Source organism: Elgaria multicarinata, chromosome 13, assembly GCF_023053635.1.
Source record: "Elgaria multicarinata webbii isolate HBS135686 ecotype San Diego chromosome 13, rElgMul1.1.pri, whole genome shotgun sequence".
Classification (NCBI taxonomy): domain Eukaryota; kingdom Metazoa; phylum Chordata; class Lepidosauria; order Squamata; family Anguidae; genus Elgaria; species Elgaria multicarinata.
In genome coordinates, this window is record NC_086183.1 from 31,695,257 (window position 1) to 31,715,422 (window position 20,166).

A 20,166-nucleotide genomic window follows, 5' to 3' on the forward strand; every position below is an offset into this window, starting at 1 on the left:
TTCAATGAGACTTGCTCCCAGGGAAGTGCATATAAGATTGCAGCCTAATTGGGGAAAACGTGCCCACCTCCTGGACAGGAAAGGATCTGATCTGAATGGGAGGGTGCACGGTAAGGGCTTTGCTGGCTACAAACAGGCCCTGGTGAGCGTTCTCTCGAAAAGCAGGACGGTTCAAGGACCGGAAGCCACCAGAAATGTGCAGGTGGACGTCTGAATGCTGTCTGAAATAATCTCCTTATATCTTAAGGACTAGAAAGTTTGGGTTTTTAAATGAAGGCTGGAAGTTCAGGGAAGGCTGCTGGTCGATGCTGGCTGCCCTTTTCTGCATCTTCTCGTCGAGTTATTTTCCTGGGAAATCACAGTCGCTACCTTTCAATGGGGGCTTACGATGGAGCTAAGCCTTCCCCCAAATGCTGGGTTTCAAACCCAAGACTGAGCACGGGAACCAGTGCTGGACCCAGGTTCTGGAGGGCCCCCGGGCAAGGCCGTGAGTCGACATTCTCAGCACCCTTGTCCCTGGCTGCTGTGGTTCTTCCTCCTCTTTGTCTTCCTCATCATGGCTACGTCTTGCTTGCTTGGCACGCAGGGAGCCAAGAGGCTGGAGCATCTCCTGATCCTCCACCACCATTGTCTGGGCCAGAATGAGCGGCACGAGAACAAACAGGTTGTGATGAGGAACAGAAGGAGCAACTCCAGGACCTCTTGTCCTTGGGCCCCTGCTGGGGTGGGGTGGGGTGTCCTCGGCAGGTGCCTGACCGTGCCAACCCCTAACTCTGAGGTCTGTTCCAGCATCCTCTGAGCATGTGTAGAGTGCCCCACCACAGACACCGCTGCATTTCTCGAAACAGAGGTGCCAACAGCTTGAAGCAGGAGCCCTGAATAATATATCACATACTGGGCTTTCGTTGGATGGAGGAGGGAACCGCAAGCAGTTTGAGCCAGGACCCGAACGCCGCAACCCAGAATCCTCCTGGTTCCTGGGAATCAGGTGACCTGGAGCAGCCTGTCCCACGCCACTGCCTCCTATACAGCTCCAACGTCTGCTGCGCTCCTTCAGTTTGGACACTTGGCTGCGGAAGGTTGTCACTGTGTGATCCCTCTAGATTGGGGATGGCGAACGTCAAGCTGGCAGGCAAAGTCCAGCCCTCTGGGATCCCTGTGGCGGCATTCACCTAGCCCAGCCTTCCTCAACCTGGGGCGCTCCAGATGTGTAGGACTACAACTCCCAGAATGCCCCAGCCAGCTCTGGGAGATGCAGTCCAACACATCTGGAGTGCCCCAGGTTGAGGAAGGCTGACCTAGCCCTTTCCCCCAAGCACTGAGAATTTGGTGGTCTCCCGGCGGGTCGCCAGTGTTCCCCCCCCCCATTTTGAAAGGCTGAAATGACTCTCTAGTTTTAAGAGCATAATAATAATAATAATAATAATAATAATAATAATAATAATAATTTTATTATTATTACAAATAATAATAAACACAAATAATAATAAACACAAATAATAATAAACACAAATAAAAAGCAGATACATGTTGCAGTTGGAGGTATTTGTGATATTTTGGCTTCATCCTTTCTGCCTTCAGTCCCATCCACCGCTGGAATGCAGCCCCAGAACTTTGTCTGAAATTGAACTCGGCCCCCAGACAGAAAGAAGACCAATACTCTGGCTTGAAATAGACAGCCTGTCTGCCTGTTTCCCACTCTCCTGTGAACAGGTTTTGCTTTCCGAGCGGACGGGAACTGGGCCTCGCCAGCCCTTGGACCTGCGTTGTCTTTTTATTTTTTGATAAGACTAAAATGCCCCACGTGCTTTAGCCTTTACTCCTAGGGAAGGCGTTCCAACCGCTTAATCAAGTAATGCTTTTAGTCTCCTCTTTTGAAATTAAATGTGACTTCGTTGCCAATTGCCCACTTGCGTAGATGAGAAATTGGGTAGCCCTGTGGCTACTCTTCCCAAGCACTTCAACAAGACTTACATCTTGCACCAGGTCTTGGGATTGGGGCCAGAGCTACACCAAGCAGGATATTGCACTATGAAAGCAGCATGAAAGCGATATATATAACAGGCAGGAGCCACACCAAGCAGGATATAGCAGTATGAAAGCAGTCTATGGTCTGTGTCAATGGGCCCAACAGTTGTCAGTGCACTTCACTACCACTATAAAGAAATAATGTGGCTCCTTCCTAAGTCAAAAGGTTTCTTCCTCGCTCATCAGTTCCACAACTAAGATTTTCAGGCACAGGTCCCTTTCTTAAAACTAAACCTTTGTGTTTATAGCAGAAGTACGTGACACATAGTGCTGCAATTGCAGGAGAAGTGGAAGATCATGCTGCCATTTCAAGTTGCTTTTTTTTAAAAAAAAAAAAAAGAGTTGAGTAACTGCATGTGTTACTCAGCTGTGAAGGAATGCAGTTTTAAAAATAAAAATCATTTGGTCACTTACAGCTGCGCAACTGTGAAGGTGTGCACTGAAAAAGAGCCTCTCTTCTCCCCCGCCCCCCCCCCCCCAAATTAAGGCTGGTCATGTAAAGTTTTAACATTATCAGTGTCACGTGAGCCAACCACCCAGTCCCCAACAATATTCTGCATCAGCGGAAGTATCCAAATCATCTTCAAAGGCAGCCCCATATAGAGCCCATTGCAGTAGTCCAGCCTGGATGTCACCGGAGCATGGATAACCAAGGCAAGATCAACCACCTCTAGATAGGGTCACAACTGTGGTACCAGCCTAAGCTGGTAAAACGTACTCTTGGCCACTACCACAAGCTGAGCTTCCCAGTCAGTGCTGAGTCCAGGAGCGCTCAGAATTTGCACACTTTCTGCTTCATGGGGAGTACAACCCCATCTAATCCTCTATTCGTCTGTTTACCTATGCAATGTACCTCTGTTTTGTCTGGATTAAGTCTCAGCTTTTTTGCCCTCATCCCTCCCAAAACTGTCTCTAGTCTAGCGGAGGATCTTGCACCTTGGAGAGCTCCTTCAGAGTTCTGATTGCTTCTGACTGAAACCCGGAGCGGGTTCACCGCCCCACTGACATCCGAGCCACCAGCCTCCACTGCTCTAGAAACCGTTTTAGACATTCAACGGCCTCCCTAAGACCATTAGAGGGGAAATAGAGGTAGATCTGGGTGTCACCTGCATACTACGGATGGCACTTCAGCCCAAACCTCTGAATGACGTCCCCCAGCGGTTTCATAGGGAGCATAGGGGACGAGGCAGGACGCACAGGCTGATAGCCACAGGGTGGAGCACAAATCTCCAACTCCCCTCTTCTGAAACTCTTCATCCAGGACAGTCTGAAACCACCGTGACACAGTGCCTCCTATGCTCAACCCAGAGAATAGGCGTTTTTATAATACATAATAAACAAATGCAATTATAAATAAACAAATAAGCTCAGATAAGCGATCCAGAAGAATACCATGGTTGAAGGTATTGAAAGCTGCTGAGAGAGTTGGAGCACATCAGCGCTGCTCTACCGCGGTCCATTTAGCTACCAGGGCGACCAGGACTGTTTTCATCCCAAAACCAGGCCTGGAATGGTCTGGATCCAAATAGTCACCACCATTCAACGTCACCACCACATACTCCAGCACTTTACCCGAGAAGGGCAAATGTGACCCGGGCAGTAATTTATTGATTTATTACCTGTATATCCCACCCCTTTTTCCTCCATGGGAGCCCAAGGGGGGGTCTTCGTGATCCTCCTCTCTGTTGTATCAGAATGATCAGAAACCAGTGGATATTATTATTATTATTATTATTATTATTATTATTATTATTATTATTATTATTATTATATTTGTATCCCGCCTTTTGCCCAATGCTGGGCCTCAAGGCAGCTTTACAAAGTTTAAAACATACATGGGGGGGGGGGGGGAACAAAACCATAAACGTTTAAAATACACAACAAAATTATAAGACATTAACATAGATGGAGGGCCGGATTATTCTCCAAAGGCCTGCTGGAACAAAAAAGTTTTAGCCTGCTTCCGAAAACCCATCAAGGAGGGAGCCAGCCTAGCTTCCCCGGGAAGAGAGTTCCAGAGCACCGGAGCAGCCACCGAGAAGGCCCTCTCCCATGTTCCCAGCAAACGCACCTGTGAAGATGGTGGGACTGAAAGAAGGGCTTCCCTAGAAGATCTCAAAGCACGGGCAGGCTCATAAGGGAGAATACGGTCTTTCAAAGTTAAATATATAAGCTAGGTTTCTTCCATAATGGCTCTTAGGAAGTGGGGACTACTCCTTCCCTCAAGGAGAACATCAGGAGAAACATGCGGGATCAGGCGAGGGTCCATCTAGTCCAGCATCCTGTTGACTCAGTGACCAACCAGCTGGCTATCGGAAACCCTGAAGCAAGACATGAGTGGAACAGCACTCTCCTGCCCATGTAACATAGCCATCAGGACTAGTAGCCGTGGATAGCCTTCTCCTCCAGGAATTGATGGCCATCACTGCATCTTGTGGCAGCGAATTCCATAGTTTAACTATGCACTGTATGAAGGAGTTTTTATGATGCACTGTATGGAGGCATTAAGCCCCTCCGAGGTCCAAATACCCACCCCATCTCTGGTCGATTCCACAGGCCCGGCTGGGAAAGGGCTCAGAGACCCTCATTTTCCCTAACAGCAGAGACGCTGGCAGGCCAGGCTGGGAGCAGAACCTCCCCATCAAGTCCCTGAAGGTCTGGTCTACAACGCTCTCTGTTGTTCATGGCTTCCCGGGGTCAGCTGCCTTGACCTCAAGGGAACGAACTTGTTCCCTGAGAGTTAGAGGTCACGGCACTCACCACCCCCATGCCCACAACTCCCACCTACCCACCCAGCAACAAGACAGCCACAAGCACTATGTGACACTCGGTGCAAAACACTGGTTAGTCCCCCACAGCCCTGCTGGGTTTTTAGTTTTAAGCTGGCTTTATTTGCTTAGCGTGGTTTTCAGTGCTTAGACCTGTGCTGTGAAGTTGGCTGAGATTTGAAGCTTACTATAGCGGTGGGAAGAGAATAATTCTTTCCAGTAGAGGCTGGTGGCTCTGAAGCAGAAGCACCGTAGGGAGCTCCTTCAGAGTTCTGACTGGTTCTGACTGAAACCCGGAGCGGATTCACTGCCCCACTGACATCGGAGCCACCAGCCTCCACTGATTTTCTCTTGTTTCCTTGCACAGGTGCTTAACTTACCTGGCTCCTTACCTCCCTTTCCCAGCAATGCTTTGTTGCTGGGGTTCCTTTGCCCTCATGGCGCTGCGGTAGGTTTTCTTTCCCTCCCAATTCCGTTCCAACCCGAAAAAGCCAAGAACCTCTCGGGTCCACTGCTTTGAAACTGGCCTCCAGGCCTCACCTCCCAGCCCGCCGTAAGAAGCACGGGATGGGGAGGAGCCGCTTTTGCAGCCATTTTGGAAAAGCAGGCAGCGTGCCTCTCTGCTTCCAAGGAGAGAGGCTGCCGTAACCCATTTTCCTTGGCATTCAGAGCTGAGCTTCTACCACACCAGCCACATGAAGGAGGAATGCGGTGACTTGCCCAAGGTCATGCAGGGACGTCAGGAACCAAACTCAAGACCAAGTATTAACCTTGACCTCTGGGCCGCCCATCACAAGTCTCTGAGAAATGCCAGGCTGGAGCCCATCTCCCCGCTGCCACCCCACACACACACCGTTACCCCAGGAAATCCTTCTACACATCACTAGGCCTCACCAGGACCCCCCTCCATAATCCAACCCCTACACCTTCCTTAGCCACAAGCTACCCAGACATCCCTTCTACGATGCTACAAAGCCAGCAGCCAGAGAGGCAACGGACATCTCTCTTCTTCGGTCACCCCTCCTGCTGGTGACGTCGGCCCTTCCTGCTGCCAGGAAGGCCTGCGTTTCACTCGCAGAGCTCAGGAGAGACATCCTGGTCTTGGTCGACGTCCCCAAGGACTCCGCCAAGCCGGCACAACAATCTGCCCCTTCGCCATCCTACGCCCCATCGTCCTGAGAGCCATGCCCAACACTCACCCGCACAATCTGGCCTCCTTCCACTAAAACCCCTTCACTCGATCGAGCGCAAAATGTCCCACCCAGTTTGACCTTCACCCATCCCACGCAGGCCCACGGCTCCCCCCACACTCACACACTCACTAACCTCCCAGCTGGGCCGTGAGGCCTGCCTGGCTCTCGCTCTTGCGCATTTCCTCGGCAATCGGTGTCCTTTGGCAATGCACACTAGGTACCACCAACGCGTCCCCCTCCATCTCCGTCATACTCCTTCTCTCACCCCCCCTCGCTGCAATACCATCAATGCTTCCCCTTCTCCCTCCCCCAAATCCATCACTGGAATCAACCCAACCGGCCAATCCTCAAACCACCACCACCCCCAACCTGTCACCGCTTTCATCGAAAAACAACACAGCAACCCATCAGGTGGGATCGACCAGCCAGGCACAGCAACCAGACGGCAGTCTTCAATCTGCCCCCGCTGCAGCAACACCCACCGAAGCGATCTGCCCGTCTCCTCCAATGCGGCCAACCCACTTGGACATGCTTAGAATATGAGCAGATCTTTGCTCCTTCTCATTCGCCTCTCCATCCCTCTGTCTCCTTCGCTTCCTCAAACCTAAATCTTCTGTGCACACATGAGCATGAAGCCCACCCTCCTCCACCCATTTTATTTATTCCTGATCGCTCCATTAGTGCCGTCAAAGACACTGTCATAAGGAAGGGCGATTTCCCCCGGGGGAACCCAGGGCGCTTTCAGATGCAATATTTATTGCTTCTTGCCCTAACGCTGAGGCTCACGCGCATTTCCAAATGTTAATTACATCTGGAGGGTGATGGTGTGCATGTGTGTGCGACTGTGTGTGTGTGTGTGTGTGTGTGTCGACATAGGCTAATCATTCCAAGTAATAAGACGGAACCCGATTGAATTACCACTACTAAATAATAACGATAATTAGAATTGTGCAGGCACGGAAGCTATACACAACGAGTGCTGTTGGTTCAAACATGCCAGAAGGAGCCAAGTCGCCCTTCACAAAAGGAACCCAGATGGGTGAGTCAGTGAGAGGGAGAGAGAGAGAGAGAGAGAGAGAGAGAATGTGGCGCTTCACAAACACCTATTTTAACACCGCCTTAGTGACAACTGGAATTCAGACACCAGGAATGGCCATTTGTATTTTATCACATTTTCCCCTACATATTCTTAAAAAAAACAACAACCAACGACTCAGAAATGTGCACAAGTCTTGATTATTTGTCCCCAAAATTCAGTCGACATGGGGGGGGCACTCTGCTTCACCTCCCTTTGCCTACAGTTCCCCACTAATTCCTGGATCCCAGCCGTTTTCAACATCCCAGCTATCTGCATCCTCTTTTGAGTTCAACATTTTACATCCTTCCCTTCTTCATTTCCTCAGGCAGACGATGGGGGGGGGGGGAGCAGGGGGGAGGAGGAAGGGAGGGGGGCTGACAGGTTTTCCATAGTCTATGTGTGTGGAAAAAAAATCTCTCCACCTCCTTTCCCTTCCTCCCTGCAAGCAGACAGTTATTCTAACAGACTCCATTTTGACATAAACAGCTGCATGGGCTAGTAAAATCTTTGCAGGGAAATGTGTGTTCTTGGGGACGGGATGGGGGGGGGGGAGAGATTTTGTGTGCTCCCCCTTCCAAGCCAGGAGATACAAAATGTTGTATAGGACCCTCTGTCTTGGCTTCAGCTTGGACTCACCAATACTAGTGACAGTTTGTGGGGGTCAAGGTGCAGAACGAATTGAACTGGTTTCCTAAAAACCGTAAGGGGAAGAGAGCCAGGAAGAGAGACACACACACCCATCCTTTGGAACTTGCACTACAGGGTGTCGAGATGACTCCCTTTGGGGGGGGGCTTGGGGGACAGGGCTAAAGGGGAGCAGATGATGGGCTTTGGGGTGTGAAGAAAACCCTCACGTTAAAGGTGATGAAGGGGACAATCCCAGAAAGCAAATACAAGAGTGGCGGTATGGGGGGGGGGGGGGGAGAGACGGAGGAAGAAGAGGCAGTTGAAGGGTTGTGGTGTGTGTGTGTGTGTGGAGATGCGGGGTTCAAGCATAGGTTTGGGGGAGACCAGGTTTGCTGCAGAGGTGGAGAAACAGGCTCAGGTTGGCAAAGAGATATAGGTCAGGGATGGAGTATCTTAAAGAAGAGAATTAGCAAATGCTAAGATATGAATACCCAGAGCGTGGGCGGGGGGGGGTGCTTTGTGGGAAAGGTTTGGGGGCGGTAGTGGGGGGGGGGGTTAAACAGATTTAGGGAGTAGGCCTCCAAGGCGAGGAGCTGGATTTGAGGGGCCAGGTTGCCTGCGTGTAGGGTTTCCCCTCAGCCCCAAGGATCTACGCCTTGCGGTGGACGCATTTGGAAACGGCGAACAGGGGGGTGGGGGAGGCACTGTGCCCCCCCTGACTTCCTCACCCTTTAGATTCTTCTCTCTGTGTCTGTCTGCCCGGCTCCATTGCCACCCACCCACCACCCTGGTTCTCCCACCGGCATGCAATCGCGGCTCACCTCCTGTGTTGCTCCGCTTGGTGCTGATCGCTTCAGTGGGGGTCTCCAAGGGTCTTTTCCTAGAGTCGGGAGGGTCGGAATCCATGTGGGGCTGCGGAGGGGCTTGCGGGGGCTGCTGCTGCTGCTGGGGGGGCCCTTGCTGCTGCTGCTGCTGCTGCTGTTGAGGAGCTGAAGGGAAGATGCCGTTTTGATGCACCGAGCCGCCTGCCATCATCTTCATGCCGAGGGCGCGGAGGACTTCCCCTCCGCGGTACCCGTGAGACTCCAGCAGGGGGAGGTGGGGGGGGGAGAGAAAAGATGCTCAGATTTTAGGGAGGGGGCGGTGGGGAGGAGGAGGAGGAGGGAGGTGTGTCCAGCTGAGGAAGGGGCTTGGGGACCGAGGAGAGACCTGCAGTGCTCCAGGTGAAATTGACAAAGGGGGGAAATGAAAGTGACCAGGCAGGGCTGGGACTGGGTGGGTAGCGAGCGGGCCCACTTCCCTGGTTCCTTTCCTCCCTCCCACCCCTCCCCGCCCCCCTCAAGCAAAGGCAAATCCAAAAAGGGAAAGCGGCGAGGAATTAACACCCCCTTGGGATGCAAAGGAGGGGGAGAAGCTGGGTGAGGGACGGAGAAAGGGGAGCAGAGAGGGAGGGAAGGAGGAAGGACCCTCTTGATGCGCTCCCAAATTGCGGGGGAGGGGAACAACCCACCCAGGTGCTTCTCCGGGGGAGATGGGGAGGATCACAGGGAGGGGTGGAGCGGGTCTGGGGGGAAAGGCTGAGCCCCGGGGACAGGCGGAGGCTGGAGGGCAGGGGGTGGGAGTGGGGGTGGGGGGTGGGTGGAAACACTGGCGCGTCTTGTTCGGGGGAAGAAAGAGAGCGAAAGCGCAGCCAGCTACAGCCTGCCTGTTCACAGCGTCCCTCTTTTAGCCTGTCCTGGATAGCAGTGGCGGTGGAGCAAGCAACCCAGCCCCTGACGTTGGAGGAGAGACCCACCCCCCTTCTCCACCCCCCCCCACCCCACCTCCCCGCGCAGATTGGCTGCGAGGAGCTGGGCCAAGCTGACAAGTGACGGGGGGGCTGTTGGGGGAGAGAGAGAGATTGAGAGAGAGAGAGAAAGAGAGAGAGAGAGAGGAGCTATTCTTTGCCTCGGGGGCTTGGCACAGCCGGGAGGGAGAAGCAGGTGGGAGGGAAGCGAAAAGAGGCAGCTGTGAGCTCCAGGGTAGAGCAAGGCGGGGGGCAGAGCGGATGGGAAATGGGCGCGGGGGGGGGGGAGATCCCGCCATCCATCCCTTCCTTGTGCTAATCTTCCTGCCGCTCTTTCTGCCTTCAGTGCACCGACCGGCTCTCCGGAACCAGCCTGGAACGTTTGGGCACCTGATCCAAATGGTTCCTTGTCCCAGAGGGCCGCACGGAGCCGGCTTAGCCCCGAGTAGTCCATGAGCTAGCCCACCACTTCCTCCTTCTCCTCCTCCTGCCTCATGTAGTTGTCAGAGGAAGACTGAGGAGGCCCAGGTTCGAATCCCACCCACTCCCACTCTCACTCAGAAACCTCATTGGGAAACCTTAGGACAACCAGGGTCTCTCAGCCTTACCTACCTCACAGGGCTGTTGTAAAGATAACATTAGGGATGGGGTGTGTGCAAGGGGGAGCTATGGCCCTCAAGCTCCTTGAAAGAATGGCGGGATCTTAAACAAACGAACATTCTGGCTAGCAGCAAACCTCCCAGGTCCCTTCCTCACCTTGGCTGCCCCAAACATCCGGCTCACTGCTGATGGTAAGGACTGAACCCAGGATGTGGGGCACGCAAGGTGCTTTTCCGTTCCCCGAGCTACCCACCCCCCTCATTCCCATGGGGCACCGACCAGAAAGGTCTCTTGCACATGCGAGTCATCCAGAAGCATGACCCTGCCTTCCGATGGGGCTGCACAGGATGTCCTGGGGGGGGGGGGGTCCACTGTCTTTGCTCCTGGGGAGAGCTGAAAGGGCACCTCGCCTCGCCTCTGGGCCTGTCACTTTCTCATCCACCCATCTCCAAACCACAAAGATCTGCTTTAAGTTCACCTTGTCTGTTTTTCACACAGCCCAGCATCCTGAGCCTCCATCTCTAGCATTCTCCACAAAATGGTCATGCACCAAGGTTTCTGATCCCATGCAGAGGCCTTGGGTGGGCTGGGACTCCTGCAGGGCCACATTAAACCCCAGGTCGCGCTCCAAAAATGCAAACTCACAGGCGATGCATGCTGAAAGGTCCCAGGTTCAATCGCCGGCATCTCTACCTAAAACCTCACAGGTAACGGGGCTATGAAAGGCCTCTACCTAAGACCTTGGAGAGCTCCTTCTGGTGGGAGTCAACAGTGCTGAGCCGCAGATGGTCCAGCCCTCGGACTAATGGCAGCTCCTTGCAACCATTTTTAACAATTCCCAATAGTCGTTCATCTAAGCATTTCCTAAACCTGCTTCCCTAGTCAAACAACACTGTTATTCTACTTTGGGGGGACGGGACGACAACTTCAGCATCAACTCTACCTAGCATAGGATCCCCACAATTTCTCTGCCATTTCAAGGATCCACAGCCAGGGGCACAGGTCCGTTAAGCAGAGAGTCCCTTACAGCAAAGTAAAATTACACAATAGCACCACCTGCTGACACCTGCTGCATGACCCAAGGTACTTTTGTGCCTCTTTGTAGCGTGCCTTAAAAAGTCATGGGGAAGCCAGTGGAGAAGATAAAGAAATCTAAGAGAACAAGCTCTTAATAGGAATTCACAGGGATATGATTATAGCACTGGGCTGTAATGTGACTACCAGACCTGCAGCCAGGCTGGGTGTGTGCATGGTGTGGAGACTGTGGAGCGGGAGACATTTTTCTTCCTCTCTCAAAATACTAGAACCAGGAAACATCCCATGAAGATCCAGGACAGATAAAAGGAAGGACTTCTTCACACAGCACATAGTTAATTTATGGAACTCACTACCACAAGATGTAGTGATGGCCACCCATTTGGATGGCTTTAAATTCCTGGAGGCAAAGGCTATCAATGGCTACTAGCCCTGATGGTTGTGTACTATCTCCAGTATTCAAGGCAGTAAGCCTTTGTGCACCAGTTGCTGGGGAACATGGGTGGGAGGGTGCTGTTGCCCTATGTCCTGCTTTTTTGATCCCTGGTTGACAACTGGTTGGTCACTGTGTGAACAGAGTGCTGGACTAGATGGACCTTTGGTCTAATCCAGCATGGCTGTTCTTATGTTCTTATGATCACAAAGATGCGCTTGAAAGTTTATGAGTGATGGCTGGAACATTTAGGGCTTCAGGACACTATATAACTCCTTGTCCTTCCCCATAACGAGCAAGAAACAGAATAAATGGTGAGAAAGTTAATCAAAAGAGAGAAGGATTATGCAAAATAAATATAAAAATTGGGCAATTTTTCTTTGTTTGCATAATTTATGAATGCTATGGAATCCTGCTTTTTTGTGACACAGACATTTGATTGCATTTTATTCATGTGGACTACGCACATTCCTACCCACAGTGATGCTTTTGTATGGGGGTGGGTGGGGAATCTGCTTTTATGACTCAACACAAACAGTTACCCTTCTTTAACAACACCATCAACAAAATAATACATAGATGTTTGCATGATAAACATCCCCCCCCACACACACACTACTTAGGTATAGATGTTCTATACCTGTCACTCACTACTATGACTAAAAGACTACGTCAGGTATGTTGCTTTGTACAGAGGAGAACTCCAGAAGATAGTGTGTGTGTGTGTGTGTGTGTGTGTGCGCACGCAAGCACCCCCCACCCTCGTACCGGCTGTCCTTCTGCAGTCCCTAAGACCCATTGCTCCTCATAATGAAGGGCATTTTGCTAGCCTACAGTACCCATCCGTTGAATTCTCTTTCTCTCGCTCTGTAGATCTTGTCCCCCACGTAAGCACAAAAATAAATGAACCGATTTCCTCAGTAGCTCAGCACCTTGTTAAACTGAGCCTGAAAAGAGACTGCTGAGCTGTTTGGAAAATCCTGGCTGGCCATAAATTTGGCCCCGATCCCGCTAATGCCAAGGGACTTTCAGTACAGTAAGGAAGCCAGCCAGCGGTCCCAAACCTTGGCCACAATTGACCCAGGAGGTCCTCTTTTAAAATATTATAACCTTGAGGAATCACATTCGGCAACCTCACCCCACCCCGTTCAGGGCCCAATTGTGATTTTCACCATCTGCCTTGCCCATGCTACCTTTCCCCTCTCCTCCCCTTCTGTGACTTGTCTCTTTAGTTTGTAAGCCTGATGGCACAGCCCTTCTCTCTTTCATTCACGTGAGCTATTCCGGAAGACAGTAATTTGGCCAGTTCACACATAACGGCAGCAAACTGTGGGTTAAACAACCTACGATTTGCTGAGTTGCATGGCGTGAGCAAGCCGGTTCTGATTTGAATATTCAACCACCAATCGATCCAACTGTATGTTGTGAATCTGGACACTATAGGTTAAATATAGTTAAATATAGGTTAAATATTGTAGTTTTGATTTTTGTAAACCGCCCAGAGAGCTTCGGCTATTGGGTGGTATAAAAATGCAATAAATGAAATGAAATGTGGGTTTTAAAAATTAACCTGTGATTAGTTGTTAGGTTAACTTTGGGTTGCTTAATCCACAAACAACCCAAAGTGTCCAGGTTTGCACATCACACAGCAAGCTACGATCAGGCATATTCAAATCAGAAGCGACTCATGTGTGGCACTTAATCCGGCAAATCATAAATTAATTAAGCCATGATTTGCCACTATTACAAGTGAATTGGGTCATTGTCTGAAAAGTGGGATAAAAATGCAGTAAATAAATCTTTAATTGTTAAAATGGAATGTACAAGCCTTTGACCTGCACTTGAAAGTAGAGTTGTTAGGTTTTTTGTAAACTTAGCAGGGCTATTTCGCCTTTGAAAAATGTATCACAGGCAGAAATTCAGCAGGAGAAGTTTTCTCCATTACTGCACATCCCTGACAGGAAAATGTTCAGTCTGGGCAGAAAGGAAGGTGACTCCCTGATTCACTCCACTGAGTGACCATAGAATCATAGAATCATAGAATAGCAGAGTTGGAAGGGGCCTACAAGGCCATCGAGTCCAACCCCCTGCTCAATGCAGGAATCCACCCTAAAGCATCCCTGACAGATGGTTGTCCAGCTGCCTCTTGAAGGCCTCTAGTGTGGGAGAGCCCACCACCTCCTAGGTAACTGATTCCACCGTCGCACTGCTCTAACAGTCAGGAAGTTTTTCCTGATGTCCAGCTGGAATCTGGCTTCCTTTAACTTGAGCCCGTTATTCCGTGTCCTGCACTCTGGGAGGATCGAGAAGAGATCCTGGCCCTCCTCTGTGTGACAACCTTTTAAGTATTTGAAGAGTGCTATCATGTCTCCCCTCCATCTTCTCTTCTCCAGGCTAAACATGCCCAGTTCTTTCAGTCTCTCTTCATAGGGCTTTGTTTCTAGACCCCTGATCATCCTGGTTGCCCTCTTCTGAACACGCTCCAGCTTGTCTGCATCCTTCTTGCCACTATTATGATGACTAACTGCAATAGAGGCCGCTGTGCTTTTCACAGTTCTACAGAAGCGACCATTTTAGCCAATTCAACTTGTCACCCATAGTGCTGCAAAGAGAGGAGAAGCAGCACACACCAAAATTCTCTCTTCTATTTGACTACTAAAAGGATAGAAGATCTGTCTTCTATTGTAGCTAATCATTCTAGCAACCAGCATCAGCTCACACACCTCTGGAAATGGGGAGACGTCAAATCAGAGAATCTGTCTGCCTGAAAGCCCAACACACACATATTTTTTAAAAAGAAATAGCCCCTGGTGCCTACACTGTACTCCAGTCTGCCTGGTGCCTACACTGTACTCTTTTCGTCGCCAGCTGAAGACCTTTTTATTCTCTCAGTATTTTAACACTTAATTTGAACTTAAATTTAAATTTTACTGTTCTAACTCTGTATTTTAATCTTATATCAATTTTGCTGCGTGGTTTTATCCTGGTTGTGCTTTTTATACTGTATTTTGTATTTGTGCTTTTAACCTGTTGGTTGTTTTATTATGGTTTTAATTTTTGTGAACCGCCCAGAGAGCTTCGGCTATTGGGCAGTATAAAAATGTAATCAATAAATAAAATAACTCAGGCCGAAACTCCTTGATCAATCATGAACGTGATGTTCAGTGACTCTGGGCATTTGAGGGTGGGCTCACTTTCTCAGCCTCAATTCCCCCAACCTGTGAAATGGGCTTAAGAAAGGAAGGAAGGAAGGAAGGAAGGAAGGAAGGAAGGAAGGAAGGAAGGAAGGAAGGAAGGAAGAGCAGCACTCTGTAAGAATGTGCAAATTAAGGGTGCATGTTTAGACAGAGAAAAAGTCCTTCAACTCCCACCATTCCCCAGCCAGCATGATGGGAGTTGTAGGAGGGTTTTTTTTTTCTCTTCTGTCTAAACATGCATAGGGTTGTGCTCTAAATGTATTAAACACCCTCCACCATGAGCAAGGAGAAAATTCTCAAGAAAGAGAAAACAGGGAGAATTGCAGTCTCTCTCAGGCCTTCTTCTGCCTCTCAGATGAATGCGGGGGTGGGGGGGGAATAGAGAGATCTTTGAGCAGATGGGCTTTGGGGGTGCCTTTTCATCCAGGCAGCTTTTGGCTGGCTCAATAGCCGAGCAGGCGGAGGGGGAAGGGAGGCGGCAAGTCAGCCGAGCACAGCTCCTGAATGCTAAGCGGCTGGGCCATTGTGTCAGCTGGACCATCTGTCTGTTCCTTTCCCACTTGCCTATTGTCCGCGGTCGACACATCTGGACTCTATGCAACCCTTCCGCCCCTCCTCCCTGCGCCTCACAGGCTCCAGAACCTCCAATCTCTTCCCAGGACACCGGGGTCCCTTCGGCCACTGCTCCAGCTGTCTGATCCCAGCACAGAAAGGTTGCTACCATCTCCCACTGACCAAGGAGATCTTAATTGGGACAAGTTCATGCATCCTCCACCAGCGGTATCCCAACCACCACTGTTCTATTAGCACTCTCATGCATCCTCTAGCATCCCACCCCGCTGGAAAATTAATTGCAACTGAAAAAGAAAAGCCCACACACACACACACACACACACACACACACACAGACCCATTTCATAGACCAACAACATCCAGACACCCATGAATGACATGAAGGCATCTATTCCCTCTAGTGAACAAAATGTACTACTGCAACATCGAGAAATCCATCTGTCCACTTCTATCCAGCACAGACCAATCAATAATTTTTAAAATATTGTCATATTTATTACATTTCTATTCCGCCCAATAGCCAAAGCTCTCTGGGCGGTTCACAAGAATTAAAACCACCAAATGCATCATCAACGACAATATGAAATGTAAAAGTTTAAAACTACAGCAACGCAGAGATTTAAAATACAATAACAGATTTAGAACAACAGAGCTAAAAGACTAAAATGCCTGGGGAAATAATAAAAAGTTACTTACCTGCTGTGGAAAAAGCACAACATAGATGCCAGGTGAGCCTCTCTGGAAAGCTTATTCCACAACCAGGGTGCCACAGCAGAAAAGACCCTCTCTGTTAACCACCCAATAATACTATGCATGCATTTTGAGCACCCTCTCATACATCACTTCAGCAATCCTTCAAACAACCCCCAGAAATATCTATACTGCTACCTGTACTCCCAAATATCCCAGGTATCCAATCTAAGACCCATTTCCCTACCCAGACCGTCCCTGAGTGAGTGTGCTGTCTAGGTTGTTTGTAATAATGGCGTTGCATTGATTTTTATTGGTTTTAATGTTTTTCTTAAGGTTTTACATAAATGTTTTAGCAATTATTATGTATTTTAATTGTATTGTAATGTATATCATAATGTATTTCAATGTATTTAATTTTCTTGTAAATTACTTAGAGGTATTTTTAAAATATGACCAATGGTATTTAAATCTATTAAATGAATATTACACCGACATTGTTGATGGGAAAACCGAAGCTGAGAGAATACAGGTAGATTACCGGCTTGCCCATGGCTAACTCGGATGCAATCCTATGCATGTTTAGACAGAAAAAAAGTCCTACAACTCCCAGCATCCCCCAGCCAGCATAGTAATGGTCATACTGAGTGATTTCTTAGGTCAGCTTTCTCTCACCTGATGCCCTCCAGATGTATCACAATCCAACACATCTGGAGGGCACCAGATAAGGGAAGGTTGTCTTAGTTATTCCTTTTATGATATGGGAACAGATCACGTTCCTTCACATTTGTTTGTTTTTCCAGTATTTTTTTTAAAAAAGTGTAATCATCATGACTGCTTTTTGTAACGCATTCTGCTGCCATCTACATTTTATTTAAACTATTGCAGTTCATACAGATCACTACGCAAACCATGCCATCGGGCTGGTACATTTCTGCCTTTGAGCTGCCCCCTAACGGCCATTCACCTAACTTCCTGAATAGCCCAACGAATACACATTTTAAGAACATCAGAACATCAGAAGTGCCCTGATGCTGGATCAGACCAAGGATCCATCTAGTCCAGCACTCTGTTCGCACACTGGCCAACCAGCCGTCGGCCAGGGACCAACAAAGCAGAACATGGTGCAACAGCACCCTCCTGCCCATGTTCCCCAGCAACTGGTGCACACAGGCTTATTGCCTCGAATACTGGAGATAGCACACAACCATCAGGGCTAGTAGCCATGGATAGCCTTTGCCTCCAGGAATTTAAAGCCATCCAAATTGGTGACCATCACTACATCTTGTGGTAGTGAGTTCCATAAATTAACTCTGCGCTGTGTGAAGAAGTCCTTCCTTTTATCTGTCCTGAATCTCCCACCAATCATCTTCATGGGATGACCCCGGATTGTAGTATTTTAAGAGAGGGAGAAAAATGTCTCCCTGTCCACATTCTCCGCACCATGCATAATTTTCAACACCTCTATCAGGTCTCCCCTCAGCCTCTTTTTTTCCAAGCTAAGCAATCCCAGTTGATGTAACCTTCCCTCCTAGGGGAGATGCTTCAGCCCCTTCATCATTTTCATTGCCCTTTTCTGCACTTTTTCCAGCTCTATAATATCCTTTTTTAGGTGTGGTGACCAGAACTGTACAAACCCCTGAACCTGGTAAAGAAGCAAGGAGCTGCCAAGGTCCTGCAGCCCACAGGGTGCCAAATGACCACCCAGAGAGCACCCGTGCTGCAAAGTTGGGCATTTGTCCCTCTTGAGAGAAGGAGCTAAGCATGAGACACTTTGCAGAAGCTCTAAGAGTCAATGGACCTCCATGTGCAGAGAGAGCATACCTCTGGATACTGTGGTGGCCATGGTGGGGAGAAACCACCATCTGCATTTCTTGCTTTTGAGCTTCTGGGAGAATCTGGCCAGCCACTGTTGGATATAGAATTCTGGACTAGATGAACCTTTGGGAAGATGCAGCAAGGCTATTCTTATAAGAGGCAGTGCCGTAGAATGGTCAGAGTGCAAAATGAGGGCCGGAGGAAACATAAGAGCCTATCTTATGTTTTGTTTTTGTTTTTTTAACGGTTTTTAATGCTTTATGTGTGTATGTTCTGTGTTTTAGAATTTTAAATTTTGTATACTCGTTTTAATCTTAATTTTAGAGTTTCTGTAAACCGCCCAGAGAGCCCTGGCTATTGGAGCGGTATATAAGTGCAATAAATAAATAAAATAAATAAATAAATCTAGTCCAGCACTCTGAGACTTGGGTTATCAGGTTAACAGCTGAACTCTTCCAAGAACGGGTGGGATAAAAATATAATAATGCTACAATCATTTATGTTAAGGTTAGGTTTCAGGGGGGATTTCTCTTTATTGCCTATAGCCAAACTATAAAATGTACCACCTCTTACCCCCTACCTTTTCTGGAAGATAGGTTTTAACATTTCGCCTCGTCCTCTCTATATGTATATATACACTCCCCCCCCCCCACACACACACAGAGAATGTTGTGTAATGGCGAAAATACTGAGCTCCAAACCAGAAAGTCTCTGGTTTGAATCTCTCCTTTTCCATGAACTCACAAATGATCCTAGGCAAGCCACTCTCACTGAGCCTCACTGCCCCCATTAACCCCATGCGGGATAATAGCACTTTACGGATTGCAACTAGATCATGCATATAAAGCATTCTGAACACTTGAAAGTGAAATATAAATGTTAACGTAAATAAAATCATACTCATAATAATGTGTGTATTGTATCAGCAAAAAGCCTGATGTATTTTTCTTTTTAGCCTGATAACAACCCTGTGAGGTAGGTTAGGGTGAGAGATATTTACTAGATCAAGGCCACCCAATAAACTTCAATGAGTAGGGAATTGAACCTAGCTCTCACCAGCCTATGTCCAACACTCTAGCCACTACACTACACTGCCTCAACATGTTGCAACACAGTTCTTACACAGATATGGGACTGGCTCAATCTCAGTTGCTTCTATTGAGTACTACGGGGCAAAACACAATAGAATTCAAGTTAACATGGGCTGCAATCTGGGATATTGTGGTGGGGGAGAAAACATGTCCAGAAGCCACAGTAGTATAAGAACATAAGAAGGGCCATGCTGGATCAACCAGCCATCGGCCAGGGATGAACAAGCAGGACATGGTGCAACAGCACCCTCCCACCCATGTTCCCCAGCAAGTGGTGCACACAGGCTTATTGCCTCGAATATTGGAGATAGCACACAACCCTCGGGGCTAGTAGCCCTTGATAGCCTTTGCCTCCAGGAATTTATCCAACCCCCTTTTGAAGACATCCAGATTGGTGGCCCTCACTACATCTTGTGGTAGGGTCCCCAAATGCACTTCAGTTTCCTGTCAGGAATAATTGGAAAGTTTGTTTCACTGATGGCTACTTGTGCTCCTTTAGCTATTAATTAGTTTTACTCTGTCCTTTCTCTCATGGTTTCTCACTGACACACCGTTTTAGTCTCACACCAACAGAGATAGGTTAGGCTAAGTGTGTGTGTGTGAGTGTGTGTGTGTCACTGGCCCAAGATCATCCAGTGAGCTTCATGGCTGAGTAGGAATTTGAATCTGGACCTCCCCAATGTTTTATACTTTGAATGGTTTTAGCATGGGGAGCTTTGGCTATTGGGTGGTATAAAAATGCAATAAATAAATGAATCACTAAATCACACTGGCTCTAGATTGTAATCTCCTTGGAGTCAGAGAGCTGACTTTTTTTTTTCTTTTTTGCTTCTTTCCTTCTGCAAAGGCCCATGTACATTGATGATGTGCTGTAAATCATTATTACAATTTCAGAATCCGTATTTTGGTTTCCATAATTTCAAAACCCTTTATTAGGGCCGTATCATCTTCAGCTTCTGACTATGAAAACATCCTAACTTTGGTGAACTTACACTATTGGTGATATTATAGTGATATTATAGTACTATAATATAGTGATACTATAGTACTATTGGTGACACTATCTGAATTTTGGAACTTTTTTCCCGGCTTAGCACGGCTGCCTTTGTTTTGTTTGTTTTAATCCTCACCATCCTGCTCCTATAAGAGGTACCTAAAACGCCTGCTTGTTATGGCTAGGTATCATCGCCAGCTAAAGCTAAAAATAAATATATATATTAAAAAAAACGACTTGGAACTGGAGTTGGAG

At 48.5% G+C, this 20,166-nt stretch overlaps 2 protein-coding genes across 3 annotated transcripts in view; both read right to left on the reverse strand.

Moving 5' to 3' along the window:
- NOVA2 (NOVA alternative splicing regulator 2) overlaps window positions 1-8,747 on the reverse strand; it is a 37,392-nt gene extending 28,645 nt beyond the window's left edge. The window contains exon 1 of one of the 2 annotated variants that reach the window (XM_063140051.1): window positions 8,516-8,747. In XM_063140051.1, the coding sequence (XP_062996121.1) occupies window positions 8,516-8,735 (220 nt within the window). In that variant the 5' untranslated portion in view covers window positions 8,736-8,747. Of the gene's footprint in view, window positions 1-6,122; window positions 6,299-8,515 lie in introns of those variants that run through there. The other variant, XM_063140052.1, reaches the window with a different exon arrangement.
- DMPK (DM1 protein kinase) overlaps window positions 1-20,166 on the reverse strand; it is a 399,930-nt gene that overhangs the window by 199,845 nt on the left and 179,919 nt on the right. The window lies entirely within an intron of this gene.